The 26,987-nt window shown below is 40.0% G+C and overlaps 1 protein-coding gene across 4 annotated transcripts in view; it reads right to left on the reverse strand.

Annotated features, from left to right (window-relative positions):
- LOC104925580 (neuropilin-2) overlaps positions 1-26,987 on the reverse strand; it is an 89,796-nt gene that overhangs the window by 5,666 nt on the left and 57,143 nt on the right. For 2 of the 4 annotated variants that reach the window (XM_019269588.2, XM_019269587.2), the window contains exons 12-16: positions 20,127-20,201; positions 19,261-19,425; positions 14,861-15,129; positions 13,833-13,929; positions 10,874-10,906 (exon numbers count right to left, since the gene is read on the reverse strand). In XM_019269588.2, coding sequence (XP_019125133.2) covers positions 10,874-10,906; positions 13,833-13,929; positions 14,861-15,129; positions 19,261-19,425; positions 20,127-20,201 — 639 coding nt within the window. Of the gene's footprint in view, positions 1-329; positions 6,423-10,873; positions 10,907-13,832; positions 13,930-14,860; positions 15,130-19,260; positions 19,426-20,126; positions 20,202-26,987 lie in introns of those variants that run through there. The other 2 variants (XM_019269589.2, XM_019269590.2) reach the window with 2 other exon arrangements.

The raw sequence follows: 26,987 nt of genomic DNA on the forward strand, positions 1-26,987 counted from the left end.
TTGTAGATGGAAATCAAATTACACAAACAGCTCAAAGAGTGAGCGATCTTGTTTAAACTTTCTGAAGAGATCAGGCAAGAGATCTCCCATAAACCGTTTTGTTCTGTGCTCAGTCTATCAAGAGACAATAACATCCGGGGTTACTAAACATTTCAAAGAGACTACCTGCATAAAGCCAGCAAGTTTCATTATGTGATAAGCATCGTTGCACTTTTTTATTTGCTTAGAAATGGAAACAGAGATTCAAGAGATAGAGAGAAAGAGAGAGAGAAAGACAAAAGGGGAGACTGAATTGTAAAAAAAAAAAAATGACACATAAAACGGTTTCATAGAAAAATATCACTTTTTAATATTACCTTCACATTCCCCACAATATATTTTTATATTTATTCCAAGACCATGAAATTCAACAAGCTAAAATACCACATTATATTTCTGAGGCAGGCCGAAGTGCAAGGCTTTGAAGGGTTTGGAGGCTCAATTCTGCTTCAATTCAGTTTTATTCAAGGAAATTGATATTACAATCCTCAGAAAAAAATGGAGCAATATCTGGGCAGCTGATAATCATTTATTGCTGTGGCAAAGGAACCAAAAAGACATTATGAAGTGAAACTGTAATAGATATTCAAAAGACAAGAGGTGAAAAACTAATTTAGCAGATATGAAAAAAGATAGAGAACCTCATTTCCTCAGTTAGATAAGGTCATTTTTCTATGAGAGAACTTTAGCATCCAGATTATACCTTCTAAAAACAGCCTTTAAGAACTTCCAGGACACTTGAGTCTGTAAATATTATCAAGAGAGTAACACTTTTGAGTGAGACCTACTATCTACGAAATTAAAATATTTGCTCATGGATTAAATATGATCTAATTTCCTTGAAATTAAAGGAGTGACTCAATCACCTCTTTAATTGTTTACAATTGACCCAAAATTGATGTCCAAACCCAATTAGAGAATAAACAAAAGAAGCTAACTCAATTTAATTTCAATTCAAATATTACAGCAACCAACAAATCCTATGCGAAATAGAGTGTATTCATTCTCAGACTTTTAGTTGTTGACAATTTTCTTATCTAATTATTCGATTGTGTGTATCAGTGCCTCCATTGTTTCTCTGTAGTTCAATATTTAATTTGCTTGAAGTGCAAGACAGTGAAATCCAGCGCAAAGTCAAAAATACAATCATACATTCAAGGTCTTTCCTTCACAGAGGCAGAGAAAGTGCACAGAAAATATAACAGTGATGTGGCTAAAGCCAGGGATGAACAGTTTAGACAGTTTACCACGTCAAGGCTGGTTTTATTCAGGTTGAGTTTAAACTACTCACTACCACTACTCACAGCTTGAATTCAATTCAATTTAATTTTAATTTTTTATTTTAATTTTATCCCTGGCTGAGGCCATGTTTCAGAATGATCAGGAAACATCTTTCTGATTAATAAAATATTATTTTGAACAAGAAATCAAAGAATAACATCATCGCTTCATTTGATAAAAATGACATCATAAAGGTGGATATATGAATATCCATATACTTCACATGTGGTTGTACTTTACTCCTAAAATATGTGATTTTACATCACAGAAAAAGTGAAAAATGACAACAAAGCAGTAAAACGCAGGTGATCAAAAAACAACAACCGGAGAGACATCTCAAAGCGTGTAAGCTTGGAAAACTCCAGAGTGGCCTGCAGATTATAAACACGACTTCAAATAATGTTGGCAGAAGTCTTAAAGGACCAGTGTGTAGGAATTGTAGTTGCTGAATCCAACCCCCTCACATTACCCTTTCCTCCCTTGCAAGAAGGAGAAACAATGGTATCTGTGAAATGTTCCACAAACACAAAAAAAAAAACTGCCTAGAGCCACGTTTGTCTGTTCTAGGCTACTGTAGAAACACTGCAGATCAATATGGCAGTTTTGGTGGACCTGTGGTATATGTAGACTAATTTTAAGGCTACAAAAGCATAATAATCCTTTTTCCTTTTCAGAATCAAAAACATTTCTGAATATTATAACTCATATTCTGCCTAGAGCCCCATACATCTTATACACTGGACCTTTAACCATCTTGCGAAATAAAATAATAATAGGCAGTTATCATTGCAACAACAACGGATACCTGCTAAGCTAAATATGGCTGATCCCAGTAGTCACACTGCACATTCTAATTTTTTATAGAAGTCTTACTGAAATGTACTCTTCATGTAAGACTACGTTTAGATCATGAACATGAAAGTGCCTAATCAGTCCGTCTTCTGATTTTGCAAATATACAGACTCACAACAGACCCTCCAGGCTCTAAAATCTCCTTTCTCACAGCCAACTGAAATCACTACAGGCCTTGACAAAACATTAAATCACTAACGGAGAGAGAGATAGAAAAAGAAGCATGATTAAAAAAAAAAAAAAAAAAAACTCGGACACTCTTTGGACGACTGTTGAACACTTTCTAATGATCCTGGCTTAAAACCCTCAGGCTAGGATCCCAAGAAGAATCATCATGCGGATCTGAAAGGAGATTAAAACTCCCTGTAGCCCCATTTTATCTCCACTGTCCAATTAGCAAAGAGAGGAATAAAAAGGGGGCTTTCTTTTTTTCTTTTTCTTTACACAGGCAAAGACATGGATGGCTCTTTGGCATCATTCGCTGTTCCAGTCAGGCCTGAGGACCTGTTAGAGTGCTTTCACTCGTAATATTTCTCCAGGAAACAGAGGAGGAGGAGGAGGAGGCAGAAAGTAAAAAAAAAAAATGGCCTGAGGGCTAGAAGTGCTTACTGCAGGGTTTTATGAATGCAATCAGCTCCATTAACTAATTAGAAATATTAAAGGGCTTCAAAGTAGTCTGTGATGGAGAACGGAGCTGGGAGTGAGGGAAGGTTGATTTAAAGGCGTTGCATGAAAAGACGCCAGCCCATTTTCCAAATCTTGCAAAAAGTTTGACAGAGAGAGAGAATAAAAGAGAAAAGTGCATTGGCAGCACAGCATAAATACGGTCATATATCATTCCTCTGTTTGAATTTCGGACCCACATTGATTTGGTTACAGCACGAGTCTGCTAGAATGGGTCATATAATGTGTAAATCATACACGAGTCGATTGAAATGGGAGGGAAAAGAGATGGATATGCAAGCATAAAAAAGCTAAAATACTTGTTGACTATCGCACAAAATCACATTTTATGGTGACAATTTAATGAAATAAGTCAATATGGAGAGCTGCAGAGTAGATAACATTATAAAACATGCATGAAACAATGATTTAAATGACTGATTTTGTATCAAGGAAATCGGGATGTTTTGCTAACACAGGGTTTATGTTTGTTAGATATTGTGTGTGACTGTGTGCGTGCCGTGCTTATAATGTGTGTCTCCATCACACTGTCTATTCTGCCAAAAGACTTCTTTCATCTGCTTTTGTGTTTCAAACATCCTGCCCTCCTCCTTCAATTCTTCAATCCAAACCCTTCAATCCAAACCCCCACCTGCCTCCCTGTTAGGCCTCCTCTCGGAGTAAGAGAAAAATCTATCTTTAGAAAGTATAGTGAGCAGGTTTTTCTTTTCTTTTCTTTTCTTTTTTTTTTTACTTCTTTCATCTTCCTCCATCTCTGGGCGCATTCTTTGGAGGGAAAGGGGCCTCGCTTAATGGGCCCTTCTCCTCTGAGAGATTTTGCTCTCCTCCATTTCTGCCTCTCATTTTCTCTCCTGTGTTTTTTACTGGGAGGATTTGTGATGAAGGGAAGGAGTAGAATAGGAACAAGCGGGTTTTGATAAAAAGGCTGGGGGATTTGGGCATGAACAAAATGATGTAGGGGGTTTGGGTGGAGGGTAGCACAGAACACAAGATGGTGAGCTGCTGAGAATTCCCGAAAAAATAAGTGCCATAGTGGTGCGCCCAATCCACAGACGCGGATCTGAATAGAAGTTAGATCTGGGAAAACCAAAACCAGGAAAATGAATATGTTTTCTGGACCATGTGTTTCCATGTCCTTGTCTGATTTAAGCTTGAAGCTGGATGCTTTAAATGAGGGACAAACATTTGTAGTTGCAAAATGGCTTCAACTTGAGCATTAAATGAAAGTCAAGAAAAGTTGTTAAGATCATCTCAGTGAACACAATCAACATGACTGTTGCCTTAAAGCAATAGTTAGTATAAAAAATAAACACTGTATAACTATTATACATCAAAACACATGTAGGCCTACTGTAACATGTGATTAAAAAGAAATAAACGGTATTTAATCCACAACCAGTACATTACTCAACATATTTTATATATTAAGATTCACAGTAAAAGTAAGAAATCGTCATAAATCATCAGTGTTCAATAAATGATTGTTAAGAAGCAGAAAAGTGCTAATTTTACTCTCAACATTACAAAATAACATGTAACCCAACCGACTCCTCTCGTTAGTTTTATGCAAACTCATCTGAACTCTAATCAATATTGGAAAATATGAAAAGAAAAAAGAGAATGCTAACACACACATAGTTAAACAGATGATTAAGAAAACACCAAGAAACCTGTGTGAGGGGATGTGACAGTAGTGCTGCACTCAAATCAGTCTTTTTTCTTTTTTTGACAGATCACAGTGAATTAAACGATCAAAGGAACTGTCCAGTGATCCTGTTTTCTAAAATACTGTCTCACAGCTTATGTTTTGGTCTCACCTGTCGAATATAAGCAAAACTGACAATTTTCCAAGAGGACCACATTTTCAGGTTAATATGCAAAACATTCTGTCATGTAGGATAACACAAGAAAAGATTTTAACCTGCACAGACAGAAAAGTAGATCTGTAGCTTTAGAATACACATGATACTTGGATTTGTTTCATTCACCCAGTCTAAATTTGTGCATGTCATATAGAGATGTTTAGTCTGGACCGTAACAGACACAGGCATTGGATTATCCATGAGATCCAGGCAAAAATAAAAACTGTGCAGAGTCCATTCATTCTCTAATTTGACACTGAGGCACTACCTCGTTCTGGAGGTGAGGTAATAGTTTTAAAGCACATTTAATAAAAAAAAGGCATATCAGGATGTAATGAAACAAAAAGAAAAATGCACTCAGGGTAACGTGAGACTCAATCATTAGCCGGTGAAAAGACTTGAAGTGTCCGTGCATATGTGTGTGAGCCTTTGTGTGTTTGTTTCCAGGCCTGCAGGATGCAATGTAAGCTGTCTCATCCTATCTTTCCCTCGTGTAAACCAGACAGAGAACAGCACAACACTGATCCCACCCCCCCCAACCTCCCCTGCCCCGGTTCACACACCAAAGGAGGCAGCCACGGTGGATGTGTGGCTGTCTATCTGTCACGGCTGGACGGGCAGCACTAATTCTTCCTACACCTCTTCCTTTTCTGTTCTTAATCTGTCTCTGTCACTCTCAGTCTCTCAAAGGCTAGTGGACAAGTAAACAGCAGCTTCAGTCAGACCCAAAGAAATAGCCGTCTTTCTTTATGCAGCACACATTGTGACTTCTATCTCCCTGTACCTGTGTGTAAATCCTTTCTCTGTCAGAGAGGGTATTTGGAGGCAGGCAGTGTCCAGGCTGCAGATCAGAGCAGGGTAGACAGACTGTTACAACACTCACTGCATGTACCTGTTTTGTCCACAGTCTGCTAGGCAGCCAACCTGTGATTTACATCTTATTCTGATCATAATCCATTTCATTGTCAGGTTGGGAGTGCAGCTGTAGAAGCCTGCATTCACTTAAGTACATCCAAAAAAGTTGCACTCATCAGCCATCAGAATTGGCAAATGAAGATCTTTCATCTGCTCTGCTCACTGAGGGATGTAATTTTTTTTGTCAGGAGTTCATTCTGCCAGTTCCAGCCAACAAGAAGGTTTAGCAAAGGTGCATCCTGATCAATTGATTAGATGCAAGATGCAGTGTCTCCTCCATGTCGGTTCTCATCAGTCAAGAGCGGCGATTATGCTGAATACTGCTGCTGATCATTTATTTTCACGCCTGTCGATCACTTTAGTTGAACATAGCATTCTAATAAAATTATATCATTCACATGTAGTCCAGTTGTTTTCAACACTGGGAATCATAGTTGTCATCTTTCTCCAGTCTGATGGTGAGCATGGGTTCAAGACTCTGCCCAGTACCTGGGTACAGGTGGTTTTGGTTGGGGCTGTGGATCAGATTATAGTTGAGGTTTTGGTTCTGGTAGCAGTTTTGGTGACCTTGCTGACTTGGATGCTGGCTGTTGTGGTACATCACTGAATGATGATGACTGGTCTTCTTGGTCGCCCAGTGGTACCGATGGCAGCAAAGTATCACCACCACGGTTACAGTGACCAGCAGCAAGAGGGCACCGCCTCCTGCCAACACATAGTACCAGTAGGCAGGGACAGGCTGCACCGCCACTGTGTCTACTGTGGGCTCCATCCCAGACATGGCACCCCCTGGAGGGCAGGAGGACACATTACTGGTTGGCACTATGGACGAGGGAGGCAGACATGCAGGCCGCATTGGAGAGCAGTTGATTGTCTAATTGACCATTCGCCAAACCCATCCTCAAGACAATGATTGTCAAATTATAACTTAGAAACCGTGACTATGCATCATAGGTCTGTCAAGCTTTGCATTCTTCTCAAAAAGACAAAAAAAACATGTTGAAGAATTATGTTTATCTTTTTCGTAAGTTGCAATCATTAGAACATTTTACTATTTAGCTTACTTACTAAAGCAGCAACAATGATTTCTTCCACTGCTAAAGGTGTCATCATTAACTAGCGACATAAAACTAAACTACTAACTTAGTTATGTTAGTTTAGTTTGTCTAGTTTAGCTGTTTTGCAGCCAAACAATGTCTGACAACATTTTTTCTTATCAAACTAGGATTGTCTTCTAAACTGATCAGCTGGATAGGTTGCTGATTTTGCCTGGGACATACAGCTTTAACAGAAGATCATGTATACTGACATCAGATGTTTAAGACCCCCTTTATAGGAAGTGACATGGAGCTAACATGAGCTTAATTAGTTATCTAACAACATTTGCTAAAATCTGCCATATCGAGTGGTGCTTTTTGTCTACCTCTGCCTAAAATCAAGTATCTGTTATTTTAAAACTTCCGATGTAAAATCTGACATTGTTATCGATGTAAACTGTGTGCACGCTGTGAGAAAATGGAAAGCATGACAGGCCTAGTAACAGAAACTAAGAGAGTTGAGGCTTGGCGAATGGTCAATTACTGCAGCAGCGTGCTGAGATGATTGTGCCTCGCTGGTATTATTATATGTAAGATCAACCGCAGGCAAAGAGCAGATCTGTCAGCTTCAAGGTTTTAGCTCACTTTCCCAACATTTAACCATCCAAGTGCATTGAAAGTCTTGGTGACATATATACTGTATGCTTTGATTGGCTTTTTACTCATAGTATTTTTTGGCTGATGCAAATGTCACAAGCATTAGCTGCACATTGACACGCAAAGGCTCATGCCATGCGTTCAGATTCAATCAGAGAATGCAAAGCCTTGATTATGCAGTGACTGGCAGATTTGTACAAAGGGTGGGGAGTGTTAAGTGGTTGTATTTGGTAAGACACAGCTCCTTTTATCAGGGCAAGATCACATTCAAGGGAGTCGAGTGGAGGGTGAAAGACATGGAGAGGAAAAGAGGGAAAATCAGAGAGAAATTACAGGGGTAGCGAAAGGATAAGAAAGAAGGCATTATTGGAAGAAAGAAAAGAGTGAAATAAAGAGGGGTGGTAGAAAGTGAGAAGAGAGGGTTGGAGGGAGGGGAAGCGAAGGGAGAGAGCTAATCCTGCCATGATATCTTTAATCCTGCATTAGAGGGTTTGTCTGAAACTTCAATACTCTGTCAACTCTCTGTGAAAGAAAAGCCGCTGAGAGAGAGAGAGGGTGTGGAAGAAAGAGAGACAGAGAAAAAAAAGAATGAAAGAACGTGAGCAAGAAAGAAAGGAAGAGGAAATAGAGCTAGGACATGCAAGATGGAGACGAGAGAGAGAAATAATGAAAGGACGGAGGAAGGAGAGGTGCACAGAAAGACACAGAACCTCAAGGAAACCAGTAAGATTAATTTAGGCTTTTTTTTTTAAAGTTCAGACGTACTCTTTAAGGGTTTAAAATGGCTTTGATTGCAAAGCTGTGCTCTAAGAAGCCTGCACAGAGAGCCTTCCCACCGGTGGATTAAGACACAGATGATTTCTGCAAAAAAATTGACCGTTACTTTACTGCGTCTAAAGGGGAAAAGTTTCTCAAGAGCACAATTCCTAAAGTGAGGTGAAAAAGTGAGGCTTTCAATGAACTTCAGTTTCTAAATCACTCAATTTATATTTCTCATTACGCTTCTCACACTTCACACATCAGTCATGATTTCTTATCTGAATAAGATACTTTTAAAAAGTGGAGTTGAAAGTGTGAGTTCTCTTTATAGTCAAATTGAGGCTAGAATTAGCCTCTTTTCTGTGTGTGTGTGTGTGTGTGTGTGTGTGTGTGTGTGTGTGTGTGTGTGTGTGTGTAGCATGATCGGACAGTGTGCAGCCAGCTCTCCTTTGCCAGAAGCTAAATGCCTCCTTGGTTGCCATGGATACAAAAACCGTGTGGCACACTGGTTCACATCACATCACAGTGAAGCTGCCCATCTTCTGTTAACTAAGGATCATGTTATAATTACAGAGAAACATTTTAAATTCCATCTCCAATCCTCCTGAAGTTTCTCCATAATGTGAGATACTGGGTCAATTTCGGGTCAGTACATTTATTTAATTTGAGCTTCATTTTTTTAGTCGCTCTCCACCAGGCATTTTTTTATAGATAGAGTGAGCTAATTATCTTCACTATTGGGAGGACCAAGTCAATCACTTTATTTCTTACTCAGGATAAAGTCAATTTGGCTTTTTGATCCAAATTAATTAAATTAAAATTCTCTGCAAATTAATTTTCTGTTTATGCCTTGATCAAAATCCAATTTCAGCCTCCAGGTCACCTGCATGATGTTGGCAGAAAACACAGATAATTGACCGCTGATGAAATGCACATTTTTAGATTTATTAATATTTGAAAGTATAAACTAATTTATGCATTTAATAATCTAATCTATAAACTAATCCGGGGCTCAAAACACACAATGTTGGAACTGACATTGTTTGTCGTGCTGGGAGTCACATGATATCTGCTCATGATCCAATAATCCTGCAAGCGTTAGGTCAAATACTTAGCTTATGAGTCAGGTGATGAGAGTTTGACTCCTGGCTTTTACTATTTTTGGAAATGGTAGTTAGGTTTTTTTAATTTATTTTTTATTCGAATTGTGTTGAACGAAACAAAGTGCTGCTCAAGTATCTGACAGTATTTAAAGAATGTTTCTGATCTATTCTCACACACGCAGTCACACACAAAGTCACACACTGACTAAATTAAGCACACATCATCAGTAGTATGCACACAAACCCACCGAATGTCTGGATATTATTTTCGTGTTTTCACCCCAAATTTTAAAAACATCTCGTTCTTCCACCTACAGTAATAAAAAAAAGTAATTAAAGGAATAGAGTTCCAGTTTTAACCTGGTCTCAACCAACCATGATCATCATACAAGACGTAATGTACTACTCAGAGTGGTCACAGGTTAATATAGTCTGAAGGAATCCTTAAAAATACCAGTGTTCATATTTTGTGGGTTCTGCAGCCAGTGATTCAGGTCTCTGACCCTGACTTTGAATGCAAGAGATCTAGTAGCATAATCTGTCTAAGCCCTTTTTATCTGCATTCATACTGGCCTTTTTGAGGAGAAGAGGAGGAAGAGGAGAAGAAAAAAGGGGAAGCTGGATGGTGATCAGCTCTGCATTTCATTCAGGTGGGATCAGCAGTTTGCTGGGCACAGTAATCGAGTTAGAATTGGAGGGGGAGGAGAGAAAAAAAAGAAAGTAAAAAACTGAAAACAATTGGAGGTGGGGAGCGCAAAAAAGAATAGTTTAGATTAAAGTAGAGAAGCAGAAAGAAGGAGGAGCAAAACATAGAAAAGAGTAGGAGAGGCAAACAAGAAAACGTAGTGAGATGGAAGAAGAGAGGCTCCTTGTATGGTGTTGAATGCAGAGAGAAGGGGGCTTACATGTATTGTTCAGTATGATTAGAAAGTAGTGAGAGGCTGGTCTACAGAGTAGCAAGTTCTGCCTAGTTCCTTTAATTTCATTGATAACCAGAGAAAAGACCAGACGGAGACTGTTTCACTTTGTCTGAGCAGTTTCACATTGATTTTAAGTTTTTTGTTCATATGTCACCTTTTAACTTTTCCTATAAGAATGATATAAAATTAACAATGTTTCAGTAATTCACTGTGTCTGCACACACTGTGGGTGCAATCTTGCACCGAGATTTGTTGCATTCACCCTGGAACACGCTGTGGAAATACACCCTGATGTCCTACTGCTGTTGTAGTAAATAGTCTTCTGTATGTAGTGGAAAATTGTATTTTCTCACCGAGGTACATACCGAACTACGTAACCGAGATCAGCCCAGCATGCAGGGAGTCATGCTGGAACAATGCAGTGGATCCATTCTATCAGCTTGCAATGTGGGTAAAGTCCACATAAAATATACACACTGACAAAGGCTCACTTTAAAATGATAAATATCGATATATTATAGCAACATGGGTAAGAAGCCATAACTAAATGTGTTTGGAAATTAGCTCAAGGGTCGCATTTTCAGTCTATATGTCAGCCAGAATACGTCAGTCTAGCTGTATGTGAGATATGCTGTGAACTATATCTATATATAACACGAGTTTTACTCAGGGCCAGTGCAGTGCTGCGAGCTGAGCTTAGCAACAAGCAGAAAGCACAGACATTTGACAAAGGAAGTACAAATGGAAAAGGAAGTACGACTTACTGGTTATGCCAGGAGTTAAGGCAGGGAAAGGCTCTGCAAAAGAGAGAGAGAGACAGAGAGAGAGAGAGTGAGAGAGAGAAAGGAAATGTTATTGATGATGGTTAGTAACCTATATGTAGGGATAAGGGATGATCATATAAGAGATCTGATAGAACTGCAGTGATATGAAACTCATTTGATGATTCAGTTGACTCGGTGTGAGTTCACAAATTCAATCTTCTCTTCACTGAAGCTGCTCCTGGACAGAACTTCAGGATTTCAGCATCCATTGTTGTTTAACTTTTCTGCTGTCAGCTTTAAGGTACCCATCTTGTGAGTTTTTAAGTATATGAGAGGATAAGCGAGCAAGCTCGGTCTGAGTGGACTGAGGCACACTTTCATGATTAAATTGATATGGTAAGACTGTACTGCAGATGACTGTTAACAGAAATGCATTTTAATTCAGCTGAATCACAAAATTGCTGGACGCTGCACTTTTTGCTAAGAGACTTGTTACTCCTTTTTGAGAAAAATCAATAAAGATTTGTGGAGCTCCGAGATGGTGCAAGAGTCTAAAGGCCCATAAATCTTCCTGGATGACAGTCATTTTTACAAAATGGAGAGAAAATAAAGAGAGGAAGACAAAAGTATGGGTTGCCAGGGCTGGAAGAGAGGAAGTGTATCCTCCTTGAATATCTTTCTCTCTTTGTGTGTCTGTCATTTCTGAATTGCTCTCACTTTCTTCTTTTTGCTTTGTCATTCTGAGTGTCTGTCTTTCCTGTGATTGCTCTCTAACTCTGTTTTCCTAAGGTGAGACACAAGCTGTTTATGGCAGCAGACATGTCGGGTAGAGAATAAGAAAGAAGGTGGTAGATGGAATATGGGGTTGAAAATAGCGAAGGAAGGGTGAAGAGAAGGGAAATGAAGGAATGGGAAGGAAGGGTGGAGGTAAGTGAAAGGGTCATGGGAACAGGGACTGAAATTTACTACTGTTTATTATTTGCCGGAGGATATGACATCTATTACCAAGGCGAGAGGGAGAGAGGAGATGGAGGGGAAAAAAAGAGAGAAAGGCAGCACAAGTAAAGTTGCAACAGTGAGTTGAGAGAAGATGGATGAAAGAAAAAGATGATAGAAACAAAAATATGATAAGATCAGATGAAGGAATAATAAACAAAATATGAACAGAAAATAGTGGAAACATTGAGAGTGATAAGAGTGAAAAGATGAAAGCCCTCTTCACTGTTGGATGATTACTGTAATTAAGTGTAAGTATTATTCCATACTCCAGACTCCAAAGTCTGTGTAAAGTAAGAATAAATATGTGTTCTGAGTTTGTCAGACTAAAGAAGAAAGTGCTATTAACCACCCAGACGAATTTGAATGATTAAAAGTATCGACAAGTTTATGAAATTAGGCGTCAAAATCAGGTAAAAATGGGCAGTATTCTCAGGGGCGTGTCCACTGAATGTGCCGAAGCCACGCCCACTCACGGGTGCAGTCAAGCAATAATATTGAAGGGACCGAAGCGTGTCAGATGAGTTCAGAAAATGACATGACTAACTTTGAAACACTGCGAGATGAATTAATCTTTCTTAGTCTCTCTGCTAGGGGTGCAGGGGTATGCTCAGGGTGGCCTCAGTGTGTCATCGAGCCACCCTTTAGGACCGCCCAACAACTCCACATTTCAGTGATATATTGTTCAAAGTCTTTTCACATGTTTTCAGCAACTTTTTTCCAACATATTTAATGTATTTTGAACAAGATCTTGAAATTGCCTTTACACAGTCTTTATCACGGCTGCATGTATAAGTGAAAAGCATAATTATTTATTATTATTTATTATTTTCAATGACTTTCAATGCCACAGCATTTTTTCGCTGCATTGAGCTCATAGCAAAGCTTGCCCAAGATCAGCCAAGACCTCAAGACCTGTCCTTATGACTAGTAAACCGATTTTTATGAGTAAAGTATGAGTTTATCCTAGGCCTCATTAAAACATACCATCAGCCCATGAGGTGAACAAAAGAGCAATTAGAGACCTTGCCATGATGTTATTATGGTGGGTAAGAATTTAAAAGAAGTTGGAAAGAGTAGAGACAGATTAACAAAGAGAAGCAGCTGTACACTGCCATTTACAAGAGTGTGTGGGTGTGTCTTTATGTGTAATGTAAAACAACTGTGGTGGTTTTGCATGATATATTAGTGTGTGTGTTTCTGTGTGTGTACTCATATCAGGCTAACTATCGATGTCCTGCTGTGCTGAGTGCAGCGGTGCTGCTACATAAAACGATAACAATATTCTCATTACTTTAAATGACAGAGAATAAACTGTGTGTGTGTGGGGTGCGGGTGGAACAAACAAGAGAAATGTGAAGTATTTCAGAATTAATCCTATGTCTAGTCTCTGTGTTTCAGGTAAGTCTGCATTTTTCTATAACAAGTTATTAAAGTAGTCTCATGGGCCAGTTGTGTCTGTGTGTTTGAGAGTAAGAGAGCGAAACAAACATTTTAATCACGCAATAAATGATTTGTTTTGGTGTTGTATGGCCCGGTGACTGCCCTGTCTGAATGGAGGGTGAGGCTGGAGAGACAGACAGATAGACAGGAAGAATGACGGTGGCGCGGTAAAGGAAAAGACTGAGGGAGATGGAGATAGTGAGACATGAAAGATAGATTAGAATCCATGCCCAAAGGCCGTTTGTGGCCTACTTTCTGTTTTAATATATATATTTTTTCTTTTTTTTTATGTGTGTGTGTGTGTGTGCGTAAACGAGAAACATTATAAGTTGTTTTTTTCTTTCTCTCTCTCTGTCTCTGTCTGTCTCTCTCTCCACTGGTCTCTGGTGAAAACATATTATAAATGGTCTGGTGCGATTGAGAGACAGAATCAGACAGACAGTTAAACAGATGGACTGACTGACTGAATAAATCCAGCGCTGACACACTGATAAAAAGACAGACAGGCTATGGGACTTACGTGTACACTGCTCCAGCTCGATGCTGCTGCTCATGTGGATGTTATCTATTCTGATGTGGCCTCTGGTCGGGTGATCAAAAAAACCCTCGAACACCACCTAAATGATGGAAGAAGAGTGAAATGTTACAATAGTAAAATCTGTAGTAAACACACTTTAATGGACAATTATAATGTAGTGGTCAGTTGGTGGTCATATTTCTAATAGGAGCATTCATCTGTCGTTTTGGCACATAAAAGACTGCAGTCAGTGGTGTAGAAAGTATTCAGAGCCTTTACCTAAATGTACCACAAGGAGTTTTACTAGTTTATGAAATAGTCTCAGTTTATTACTGATGTTGTATGACCTACACAAATAAGTTTGCATTTGGTCAGATTCCCCTTGAACTCAATAAAATGAGACAGTGGAAACATTACAGTTTTTGTCCAGAGGGGTCGCCAGAATCAACAGAAAATAAAAGTTCCTTGCAGCAGCTTTAAAGCGACATTGTGTAACATTTCCATAAAATTACTTTAAATTAAATAAATTAGATTTTGAATCATTTTGATGCTAGACTGTAATCATGTGAACAGTGTCTGTCATTCCCACTCCTCACCTGCTCTTGCACTATTTAACTTTGTCCTCTGGTTACAATCACCTGTGCGAAGTATGTGAAGTATGTTATTCTTTACTCTTTCAGGGCTCAGCAGCTAGACACTCACTATGTCACACACCAACAAGTATTTCACAGATTTTGGATTATATTTTATCCTATAAATGCTCTCTGTTTTACATCTGATGTTGTCTGGCTGCTCTGCCTCGGTTCTCTGTGATTTACAGTTTCCTACAGGACAGTAAAGTAAACTGCTGCAAGCACTTCAGCTCGCTTTGTTAGCTAGGCTGCCTCAGCTGTAGTTCAGAGCACCTTCCAAAATTAAAAGGTAAGATGTAAAATCCTCATATATGTGTTTTTGCAGCTGTATTTATATATACTCATCATACGAGTCTCACATTTTTAAGCTCTTCATATGTTTTGGATTTGAACACTTACCTGATACTCCTTTGGGCTTTGGGGCAGGATGGTGCGGCCCTCCCTCCAGTGAGATCCCTGGTCTCCTTTTAGAGCCCATAGCAAAGTCTCCTCCTGGTCACTGTCCCTCAAAAGGACCCTCAGACTTCCCAGCGCCTCCCCCTGGAGCTGGTAGTAGAAGACGAGGCAGAGTGGACCTTGCTCTGGCCCCACCTCAGGGCTCAGCAGCCGGGCTCGCTTGCGCTGGGTGTGGGCTCCTGCATCCAGGTGGAGGTAGTTCCCTGAGAAATCTGGAGGAAAGAAAGAGACAGAGAGGTGACAGATGCTCCATTAATGTAAGATCAGTGATGTATTTCCGATTAATGAGTTGTAACAAATGATAAATTAATGGCCTTTAAGCTGATATATCACCGCTGTTTTTAGCGTATGGCTGTTAATTTAGAGCCACATATATGGTTTTCTCCATGCTATTTGCATTTAATTAATTCAATAAATTCCACTTTAATGAATTTTGCGATCTTGTGCAGGCAGCAGATTCACCCCTCGCTGGTGAAACAGGCCCAACATACAGTATGATGTAGTAATGCAGTGGGTTGTGGTTGCTTGAGTTTAAGGCATTACCACCATCATTCTGTGGCATGAGGCTTAACCGCAAATGAGACTGCCATTTCATCATGGCCTCTAATGGCTATGGGTACAAATGAACACACACAAACACACACGTACACACACAAACACACACACAACCCTGCTAAACAGCCCTAATCATTCTGAATGCTGACACCTCATTCTGTTGCTCTCCCTCTTTTTGCTACTTAGTCAGCACAGCCATCATACCAATACACTCACAACGATTGTGCACGTGTGTTTGTGTGTGTGTGTGTGTGTGTGTGCATATGCATCCTTTACACAAATCTAATTCACTTCTTTTCTCTCCTCTCAGCTGAAAGAATTGATGAGCAGAGAGCAAGGGGAGTAAAGGAAAGGAAGGAGTGAGTGAGTGGAAGTGTGAGCAAACATGACATGAGAGAGAGAGAGAAATACAGTGCCGTAGTGTTTTCCCTTCCCCAAACAGGACCATAATCATTAGCTTGCTGCTGTGTTTGGCTGTTTGTCTACTTTGTCTATTATGGCCGGAGAGTAAAAGCTTCGCTGGAGCTGCAAATAGTCTTTTTTTTATCGACATACAAACACTGAGTGTGACACCTCATAAGAATATCTATCTATCTATCTATCTATCTATCTATCTATCTATCTATCTATCTATCTATCTATCTATCTATCTATCTATCTATCTATCTATCTATCTATGTTTTCCCTCCCTCAGCTAAGATTTTGCAGCAGATCACACTTAATGAATAATGGATTTGGGTTGAGGTAACTCTGTTTCTTCACTTGGAGGCAATGAAAATGGGGACCTAAATTACCACTGCTCATTAAGTACAGTTAGAGAAAGTTGCAGTGTTTTTCTGTCTCTCTGCGTTTGATCTTGGCGAACGTACAAAGGGAGGGAATTAATTAACAAGTCTCCATGGGAGGGAGAGGCAGGGATGTAGAATTTGCTCTGAGGGAGGGAGGGAAATGTGTGCATGCATGTGTGTTTGTGTCTGTTTATCGGTTCATTTGTGTTTATATCTGTGTGTGTGCGTGAGTTCATCTGTCAGTCATTGTTTGTGTGTACCTGCAAGTGTTTTGTGTGTGAGTGAGTTAATTGTTTGCAGAAGTTTAAATTTGTCTGCAAAGGCAAACATAAGTATGGACAAAGACATGATGATGATGAACTACAGCTACAATGTCAACTTTTTATGTTGTTGCATTTTCTTCTAATGTGTCACACTGAGCTGCCTTCAAGACAATGCTGCATTAATTTCAATGATATTTTGAAAACACATTATAGAATGAACGCTGTCTCCTAAACAGAACCGCTGATTATTATATTTACTGCACAAGGCTTTGACATTGCAGAAGCATGTGGTTCAGTCTTTAACTAAATGCTTTTGATTATTTTAACATAATTATAAAAAAAAGTAAGTTAGAAAACAAGTGTTAAAAAACACCTTTCAGACATGTAAATGAAAAAGTTTTTAACAATTTGGGCACCATTTCTCTCAAAACATAATTGCTGTTGCAAATACCCAGTATACTAGTGTCATTTCTTGTAGACAGATTGTTTAGAGATACTCTGGACTAGCTCACTGTTTGGTCAAGTCATAAAAAATACCTGCACTCACAAGAATACATATTACCAAATTATCATGCATAATTATATGCAGATTGCTGAAGACATTCCTACAATCAAATCATGTTTACTGTCACACAGTTCTGATTAATTTAATTTGCATTCACACCACAAAGCTTGCTTAGAAATTGATTGAGAATGCACCTTTTCAAGCAGTGTCAGTCCAGTTTAGTCCAAACCAGCCCAAAGGAACCAAACAGCATGTTTGTACCTTTTAAACTGTGTCTGTTCACATTACTAAATATCATCGTTTGGATCAATACATTGGATCATACTGTTATTTTAGCATAAATCTTCAGAAAAAGTTTAGGGTCATTTTCTCTTTCTGTTTTTTTTTTTATTTATTTCAGTGACACCTGTTGAATCACATCAAAACAACTTAAAGTGATAGCATCAGATGTGAAATAATAATATTATTATATCTTTTAAACCCTCCCTTTTTCTCACTTCCTCTCCTTATCAATAACTAAGCCACTTCCAAGAACGAGCAATTTCTGTCGATGAAAACCTCCATGGGGTATAGAATCTCACTCTTGCCCTATCTAAGATCAAAAGAATAACTTAAACGCTCTGTTCGGGTCGGATTTTCTTTTTTAAAACCCTAAAAGGCCTTTCAATGACAAGGGTTGGGGATTTGATTTGCATATCGAGACAGCTTCCAGACAGTGCCGCGCTAATGTTGCTGTAGAACAAGACTTAATGTCATGTTGCTGTCTAACATGTAGACAGGGATGCTGCTATGTCAATTACACACACTCCAACACGCACAGACACACGTGCACATGCACAACACACACAGCAGCTTAGTGTGATGTAGAGTCTTGCCATGTGTCACGGGCCTGTCTGTTTATGAAGGAGCTGCTCAGTCAACCATGAACTGGATGGCTTCAACAGATACAGAGAAAACCTTGGTGGATGGCAAGGTCATGTGCGCGTGTGTGGGAAACAAACCCACACACCTTGAGTGTTTAATACGCGGACAGTCCCACCTTGAGCAGTGCGTGTAAGTGTGTGTGTATTTGTGTGTGTGTGTGTGGTACCTCGGGGGAGCTGGAGAGCTAAGGCAGCACTTCTGTCAAAGCCATCATCTGACTTATCTGACTGCTCTGGGCAATGTGTGTCTTATGGGTGTGTAAGTACAGTAAGGAGGTGTATGTGTGTGTGAGATGTGAAGACATACGTGAGCCCGTGAATGTGTGTGTGTGTGTTAGTGTGTGAGTGTGATGGATAAAACAGTCTTGGTTATCCTCCTGCTGTCTTATTAAAGATGGACAGATGTGGAAAAAGGCACATACTACTGAGGGAAATGAGTGAGAGGTCAGTGAGGAGAAAAAGAGGTGAGCACAGTGATGGAGTGAGAGGGCTGGAAGTGGAAAGTGACATAAAAATACAGAAAGTATGTAGTGTGGTATGAGTTAGAGTCGAGGGAGGAGGGATTGAAAGAAATGAGATGATGAGGATTGACAGCGGAAGAAGATTTGTACTAACAAAATGTAGCATAAATTAAAACACATGGGTAAAGTGAAAAGGTTGTGGAATAAAAAGGAGGCTGAAAAAGAAGAGGAAACTGAGAAAACAGATAATAAAGTAACAAACTAGGTTAGAGAAAGTAAAACTGTTAAACCTAACATTTAAAAAAAAAAAAAAACTCCAATTAAGTCATAGTGCACACATTTAGCAGTGAAATCCTTGCATCATAGTTGCTGTCAGTGGCTCCTCCCAGCATGGGGATCTTTAATATTCCACCACAGGACAACCACTTTGCTCTTAATGAGCTACACAAGTGCTGAGGAAGGTCAGGCATCTAAACATAATGAAGCTTTCCTTTTTTGTGTTTACAAAATGAGAAATGGCTTTGAAATGGGAACTATCCAGAATGAAAATGAGAACTGAATGTGGTTTTAATGGGCATATATAAGTATGCATGTTTAAGCAGAGGAGAAGATCTACCCAGAAATGTTGTCAGGTGATGTGAAGTGCTGGAAAACATCAGTGGCAGTGATTTAAATGCTATATTGTTTTAACCCAGTATGGATTATAAATTCTCCTTGTGTTAACTATGACACATAATTTGGCAACACAGTGTGAAAAGAAGATTTCTCAAAATATTTGATATTACTTTCAATGTAGTAATACATGATTGAGCACTCTGCTATTGTAATGTGTACAAATCTCTACTCACTGTCTGATCCCAGCGCCAAATCCTGCCTCGTTCCATGTGTACCGTGTCCGGTTGAACTGCTGCTGGCCGTGTGCAGGGACCAGCTCACACCTGACTGGGGATCAGCCGACCAGCCGCACAAGCTCTGCTCAAAGTCACAAACAGCCGACAGGGACGGAGTGGTGGCTACGGGTCAAGAAAAAAGACACAGATTGTGAATTTAGAAGTTTGATAGTGCATCTGTTTTAACTTACAGTAAATATAACTGATTATGAAGTGGCCTTTGCTTAGAGCACTGTAACAAATTTGAACTTTTTCTCTGTTTCTCATCATCGTTTTATGAGACCCGATGCTATAATTGATGACTTTATTTTGTGCTTTGAGTTTTTTTTGGCATTAGTGCACAAGTAATATGACATCTCAATGAATCATGCTGAATACAAATATTAGGAGTAAGGCATTATGTGAGATAGAACGAGCTAGAAAGAAGAAACGACAGAGATGAAAAACAGACAAAAAAATGTAATTCAGTGCATTTAGTTATGTAGCAACAACATGGATCAACAAGGACCCTATTGAACTACATCACACACAGTTACCGCAGTAAGGCTACTTGCCTGACAGTCGTTGACCTATAGCTGTAAAATCATATTCCCAATATGTGTCTGTCTGTGTGTGAGATACTCTGGCTGTGAGAGCTTATTTTCACTCACACAGAGCTTCCTGTGGGACTCTTGAATCTAACAGACTTCAAAGCCCAGAGGCCCCGTGGTGCACGATGACATCATGAGTTTGACCTTAAGAGCATTGAGTGTGTGCGCACGTGTGTGCCGACAGGAGACAGAGACAAAATTAATGCTGTCTGTGAGTGTGCTTGAACTTCGTACCGGGTCTCATTGCAGCAGTCGTCTGTTCCTCTCTGGGCAGGGTGGGGGTCACGGTGTCAGGTACAGTGGTGGTTTCTGCCAACAGCAGTAAAAACAGGATGAGACATGAGAATGAGACAACATGTGTATTATTCACTTTTCTCTCCAACATCATCAGCTATCATCAGCTGACAACCATAGATTGTATAAAACATGAACGTCGTATCCAAGATATCACGCATAAGTTTCTGTAGAGCTGAGAGAGAGTTGTGGCTCTGGCCGGCGCCATGTCTGCAACCTTATCCAAAAATGTTGCGTTGTTGCTCAAATAAGTCGGTGCCACCTGTAATGGCACCGACCTCTCAATCATAATAATTATAATAACTTTGGGGCGGTTGGTAGTGTAGTGGGTTAAGCGGCCGCCCCATGTGTAGAGGCTATAGTCCTCGCTGCAGCTAGCCCCGGCTCGAATCCCCCATCGGACGGCCATTTACTGCGTGTCACTCCCCCTCTCTCTGCCCCCTGCCTCCTATCTATCTTCAGCTGTCCTATCATTAAAGGCATAAAAAGGCCAAAAAGATAATCTTTAAAAAAAAATATATATATATATTATAACTTAAAGCCTTAATATAATTTGTATGGGTGAGTTCTAAAGAAATTCAGCCTCAGTACAGTTGTCATGAATGGGGCAATTAGCTATAGAGACCAAAAATCGTTCTTTGTACCAGGCTGTAAGCATGTTTATTTCTGCTGTGAAGTTTGGTGTTTTATTATGGGAGCTTATGAAGACTGACTCGTTCTGCAGCCAGCCTCAAGTGGACGCTCAAGGAACTATATTTTTATGGAAGCAATGGTTAACTTTCAGCATGCTCAAACTGTTTAACAAGTAGAGACAGTACTTTATTAAAATAATAAAATCTAAGCTCTTCTTTGTTCTACAGCTGCTTTGCCGCACACTGGAAAAAAGTAATATTTGCAGTGGCGTTTGAGCAAATTTAGATATTATACGGTAACGGATATTTGTACACACTTCACTGTACTGTGTATTAAGGCTGACGTTTGTCATGATCCAGGCGGTGACAGAGTGGGCTGAGGCAATGAGCTGGCATTCAGCTGAAGACGTTGCCACGCCACACTCATTTTACCCACTGCAGGTTGGCACACACACACCCACAACGCTATGATGATAGATGCTGCACTCAAACTGACCTTGGTGCACAGCAGCATGTGACCAGTGGTATGATAGATCAAACAGAGGCAAACACACACACACACACAGTCACGTCAGCAATGGGGTATGTCAGTGTAACCCGAAGACCTTCTGGTCTTAATAAGCAGTTTTCTACTGTTGGTTAAGATTCCTTAAATGGCCCTGAATGCTTTACCATCTCCCTCTCGCACACACAAACACACACACACACACGCTGGTTTAAGTAAGTCTATACATTAACGTAAGGGAACAGAAGATTGCCTGGCTTGCGTGGCGCAAGGCTGACACCACAAACCTCTTGCCAAATTATTCTTAGAAATGGCTTCTTTCTCTCTCTCTTGTTTTCTGCAATTCATTATACGGTCTGTCCTTCTTTTTTTTTCTTCATCTATCATTTGGCTCTGCAAACCCCCTCCATCTTTCCACTGTCTCTCTGTCATTTGTCACAATAAATCTGACCAGTTTCAGTTCTGCTTTGCAAAACCACCATCGTTGCCACAAAAAAACTCTCTCTACAGACACACAAACACACACACACACACACACATACACAAAGTCAAGCTCTCTTTTTCTCTCGCCGGCATAGAAGTGAAACCCTATCTAGTGTTGCTTCTCTTTAACCGCAACCGCAAATTTTCTTCTCCATAACTCTTTTGCTCTCGTTCTGTCATCTCTCCCTGAGGCATATTTTGATTTCCACTCATCCCCTTTGCTTTCGTCTGCCCGCAGATCTTTCTCTCTCTTTGTTAAGATTGCGGATCTTTCTTTTGCTCTTTTCCTATCTGTTGCTCTCCTCTCAACCTTTCAGCACTTCCCTCTGCGCTGTAACTCTGTCTGGTGTTATTTTATGTTAGTTCTAACCACCAGCACAGTAAATCTGAGACCACTGTTGATTTACTGCTTGTTTGGTTGTTCTAGATGTTTCCATGACTCACTTGGTGATCTATATATGTGTGTGTGTTTTGTTTAGCGTGAACTCTTAACCTTTGCCAGCCTTAATGCGTATTGTGTGTGTATAACTTTATTGAGTTGTTAGCACAATCTGCTCACAGTAAAAATATGCAGGATTATTATGTAACACACACACACACACACACACACACACACACACACACAGCATTAGATATTAACATTGGATAAGTAGCTCCCAGCTGCTGACATTAAGCTGTTTTAATTTGGTGCCCTTTACCACTGTAATTAGCCCCCCATATGGAGGGGGAAAGAGGGAGGAATGGAGATGAGAGAGGGATAGAGAGAGCGAGAGACACATAGAAATAGATAGAGAGAGAGAGAGACATGGAGAAGGAAACATAACCCTTTCCACCTCTCACCACCATTTTCCTAATTAGTGACCACACACAGCTCCTGTCAGCTCCCCATTTCTAACTCTATCTCCACTTGACTCGTCTAATCCAATTTTGCTCTGTTTGTCATCTACTCTCCTGTTATTTCTCCCTTTCCTCCTCCTCTTCATCATCTTCCTTCCCCCTTTTATTTCCATCCATCAGGGCCGACTCTGTAGCTACTGTAAAGGTCAGTAAAATAATTTAAATGAATTAGTTTATAATTAAATTCATTCCAACTTGCGATTGCTAGGAAGTTTTTTCTTTTTTACTAAACTTGCCTTACAGACACATGCACTGTAGTCACTTGTGTGGGAAAAGTGAGTCAGTCATGTTTTAGCCATCAGGATTCAAACAGGGTTGTAAAAGAAACACCAGTCTTTACATCTGTATTTTGCAGCTGGGTCATCCTGAAAACCACTGAGCTACCTACCATGAGTCTCTGTCTCTTTTTCTTTCACACACACACACCTGAGATACTGAAAAGGTGTTTGGTTCAGTTAACCATACACACATACACAAGCACACACATACACACTGTCATAGGCCCCAGGGCTCATTGCAAAGCTGCTGACTGAGCAGTGCTACGCGGAAACAGAGAGACGAAAACTGTTCAATTATCGAAAGAGCTCTAGGCATAAATCTACCTCTGTCAGCCTAAATAATGACTACTGACACAGTATGTGTGTGTGTGTGTGTGTGTGCGTGTGCTTCGGGAAGAGAGAGAAATGTCGTCCCTACTCAAATTATTGGTGACATGGTGCATGTGTGTGTGTGTGTGTGGTGGTGGTGGTGGGGTCCTTTACTTAATGACTTATGTGATCGACTGACTGATTAAATGACAGAGTCTTTGTGTGTTTAGCTTCTTTACAAGAGGAACCTCCACAAATAATTAGTTACTGTAAAAGCTCCTTAAGACATAAAACTCTATCCAGAGTTACTGTAAAAGCTCCTTAAGACATAAAACTCTATCCAGCAAGCTCTGTACGGTGCAGCAGTATGCATAGCAAGCTATATGTGTTCATTGCTACTACCCATTTGTGAAAGAATCAATACTACATGTTACATATGAAATGCTAAAACTGTATGGTGGAGATGGAGAGAGTAGAAAGTTCAAAGTGAAAGGAAACTTAGAGACTAGCTTTTTTTTTTTTGGGTCGTGGCACTACCAAGAATGGGGCTGCTAAATGTTTAAGTGTGACGTGAAATGAGAAGTGTTGGTGGAAAATATGAGGGTTTTTGGATGGAAATCATTACCAGTGATCTGAATGGCAAATCAGACAACTGCACTTAAAAAAAACCCAAAAGTGCAGGTTTTCTGGTGTTGAGTGGGTGGGAAAATGAGTTCTTTACAGCAGGAAACTCTTTCGAGACTAAATGCCTAATTAGCTCATTGTACAGCAAGCAACCAACAATATCTGTTTTTATGGTAAGTGCTCTACTGCGCCACAAATTTTAATGTCTGGTAGATGAGAAAAGAGAATTTCTGTAACCCAGTAAAATGTATCGGCAGTATAAGACCAAACATATGACTGAAGTAAAAAAAAAAAAAGCCTCCAATAATAAGACTGGCTAAAAAAGCAGAGCCGTGCACGACACAGATGAGACACTAGATGCCAAAGAAGCTCTTTATGTCAGGAAACTGAGTGTGAATTGCTCATTAGCCGACTGTGCAACAAAACACCATAAGGTATGTGATTGTAATTGTAGCCTTAAGTGTGAAGCTAAGTACGACAACAACTTAGATGATAAAAAGAAGCTGCTGGCAATAAATGGCTAACTACATCAGTGAACAGTAGTCAGCTACAAAGGAAATGAGTTTAAATGTGGCAAAAACCATTAAGCTAAGTATGCCATTAACTGCTCTGGAGAAAAGAAAGACATCTTTTTAGATCACGATGTTAGGATATAAGACCCAATCAGTACAATTTAGTCATATAAAATTAACATACTGTATGTAAATTCTTTTGTGTCTGTTTTATTCCTGTAATTTGAAACATCACAGAAGCTAACCAACATCAGATATTGTCCATATGCAACTTGAGAGTGATTGCAGGTTCTTGAATTCAAGCTGGTGGACTGCCCACATACATTTGAATCGCTTTTAACCACTAAAAGTTCAGTAAGAAGAGGAAGAAACCTCAGTGGTTCTGAGACCCTACAGATGAATCTTTGCATAAGCTTTCAAAACTCTAACAATTGATGAATACTGCAAAGAGGTAAAAGAGGTGGTGAGTCAAACCTAAATATTTAGATTGCACACAGACACATATAAACACACATGTACCCACAGCAGACCAGTGACCAGTCCAAAGTGTATCCATGTGTTATATCTTAAGGAGGAAGAGAAGGAAGTGATACACTTTAGAAGTGAACCGAAGATGGTTTAAAATAACTAAAGAATATACTGGATGTGTGCTTGACTTTCAGGAATTTAAAACTGGAACATCATCCCACTGGAAATATGGCCTGTTGTGTTTGTTGGAACAGTCAGGAACATTGAACCCCTCTGCAGTGTTGGGTAAGTGATTTTTTGTTTTGCCTCGACAAACACGGAAACACACTGTTGGTGTCTTGTAAAAATTCCTTTCAGTAACTAAGTGCAAGTTTCCATTTTTTTTCACCAACGTTTTTGGAAATTGTACAATACCTGATCGTGGTTTGGCTTGTCTGTGGAGACATGAAACATTTACCGCTGGTGCAAGATAATATTAGCTTTCAAGAACTCTAAAGTAAAGGTAGCCGTGGCGACAGGTTTGTTTTATGCTGAATTCAAAAGGCTGTGACAGGTGAGGGATAAAGTAAAAAAAAAAAGAAGATGGGTCTGTAGAAACAATGTGAGAGGAGCAAGAGGGAGACGAAGAGGTGGAAGCAAATCCACGAGGGTATTGAGGTCAGAGGAAAAGTGAAGGTGAAGACGTAGGTGATATATGTGTGTGTGTGTGTGTGTGTGTGTGTGTGTGTGTGTGTGTGTCAGGCCACTCTGTTTGGGGAGGGGGGTTGTTACAGGAGCCTTGGCAAGGAGACGAGAGTGATTAAATTCTTCTGATGGGGAGGGAGTCAAAGGGGTGGAGACGCAGCGGGTACTGCAGAAGCCACAAACATTTGCACACTCTACCTCCCTCTCTAACATTATTTTCCATTCCCTCTAATGTGTTTATACCTGTGGTATAAAGGAGCAGGGTTAGGTCTGCAACAAGCTCTGTTGCTACCAAGCAACTGGTTTATTTCAAGTTATCTGAAATAATCTTGGCTCCAACATTTATTAAGAATGAAACACTAATTATTATTTGTGAGTAATTAAATGCATCGGATTTAAGAAATACATATATCCATTGCTTTAAAAAAATATTCTGCAATCTGGTCAATTGTCCTTGTTGGTAAATGTAGTGTTTTCAGTAATTTCATGACTGTAATCTCTGGAGGAGTGAAGGAATAAGAGAAGACGGGAAGGAGGAGCAGAGGAGAGAGATGAGTGGGTGTAAGTGAGGACACATCCCACCAATCACATGGAAGTATCTGGACTGGACCCATGGCTCACATGTGAAAGCGATCAGCAATGTTGGACCTGGAAAACACTCACTCACACACACACGCACACACACACGCACACACACACACACACACACACACACACACACACACACACACACACACACACACACAAACACACACACACACACACACACACTTGGCTAAACCTGAACGATTGGCTGGAAACCTGGAACAGCGGAACACCTCTAGAATGTTCTCGAACAAGAACTCTAAACAACATTTCCCTCCCACTCGCCACTGTAACTTTGGACGTGTGTGTGTGTGTGTGTGTGTGTGTGTGTGTGTGTGTTTATTTTCCATGTCCATACATCATCAACAGACACACTGAAGGTTCTTTGCTATCACTCACCTTGCTTGTTACACCACATGGTTCAAACTTGTTATTATTTTAACCTTTATTTAGGCTTTGTGACATGAAAATTTAATCCAGTTATGTTTGCTTTTCCAACAAGTGCCTCACATTTATAAAAGTCACCTCTTTTCTGGCCACTGACTCATTGAGAGCAGTTGTTAAGGTCATCCAGAGATTCAAACTGACACGCTGCCAGTCCAAGTGCCAACCTCTTTGGCCCAACTTCACACTTTCAGGCAAATCTTTTAGTGAGAGGCGACCTACATGACATCACCCCGATTATACCTTGATCTAACAGACGTAGGGCATTGGGTCGGGTTGGGAACAACAATGTGTGTCAGGCATGATGATTGTTTTATCCCATGTAGTGTCATTGTGGACAACCAATGCCGCATCACGCCATGCCTCACGGCGAATGGCAT

Source organism: Larimichthys crocea, chromosome XVIII (assembly GCF_000972845.2).
Source record: "Larimichthys crocea isolate SSNF chromosome XVIII, L_crocea_2.0, whole genome shotgun sequence".
Lineage (NCBI taxonomy): Eukaryota > Metazoa > Chordata > Actinopteri > Sciaenidae > Larimichthys > Larimichthys crocea.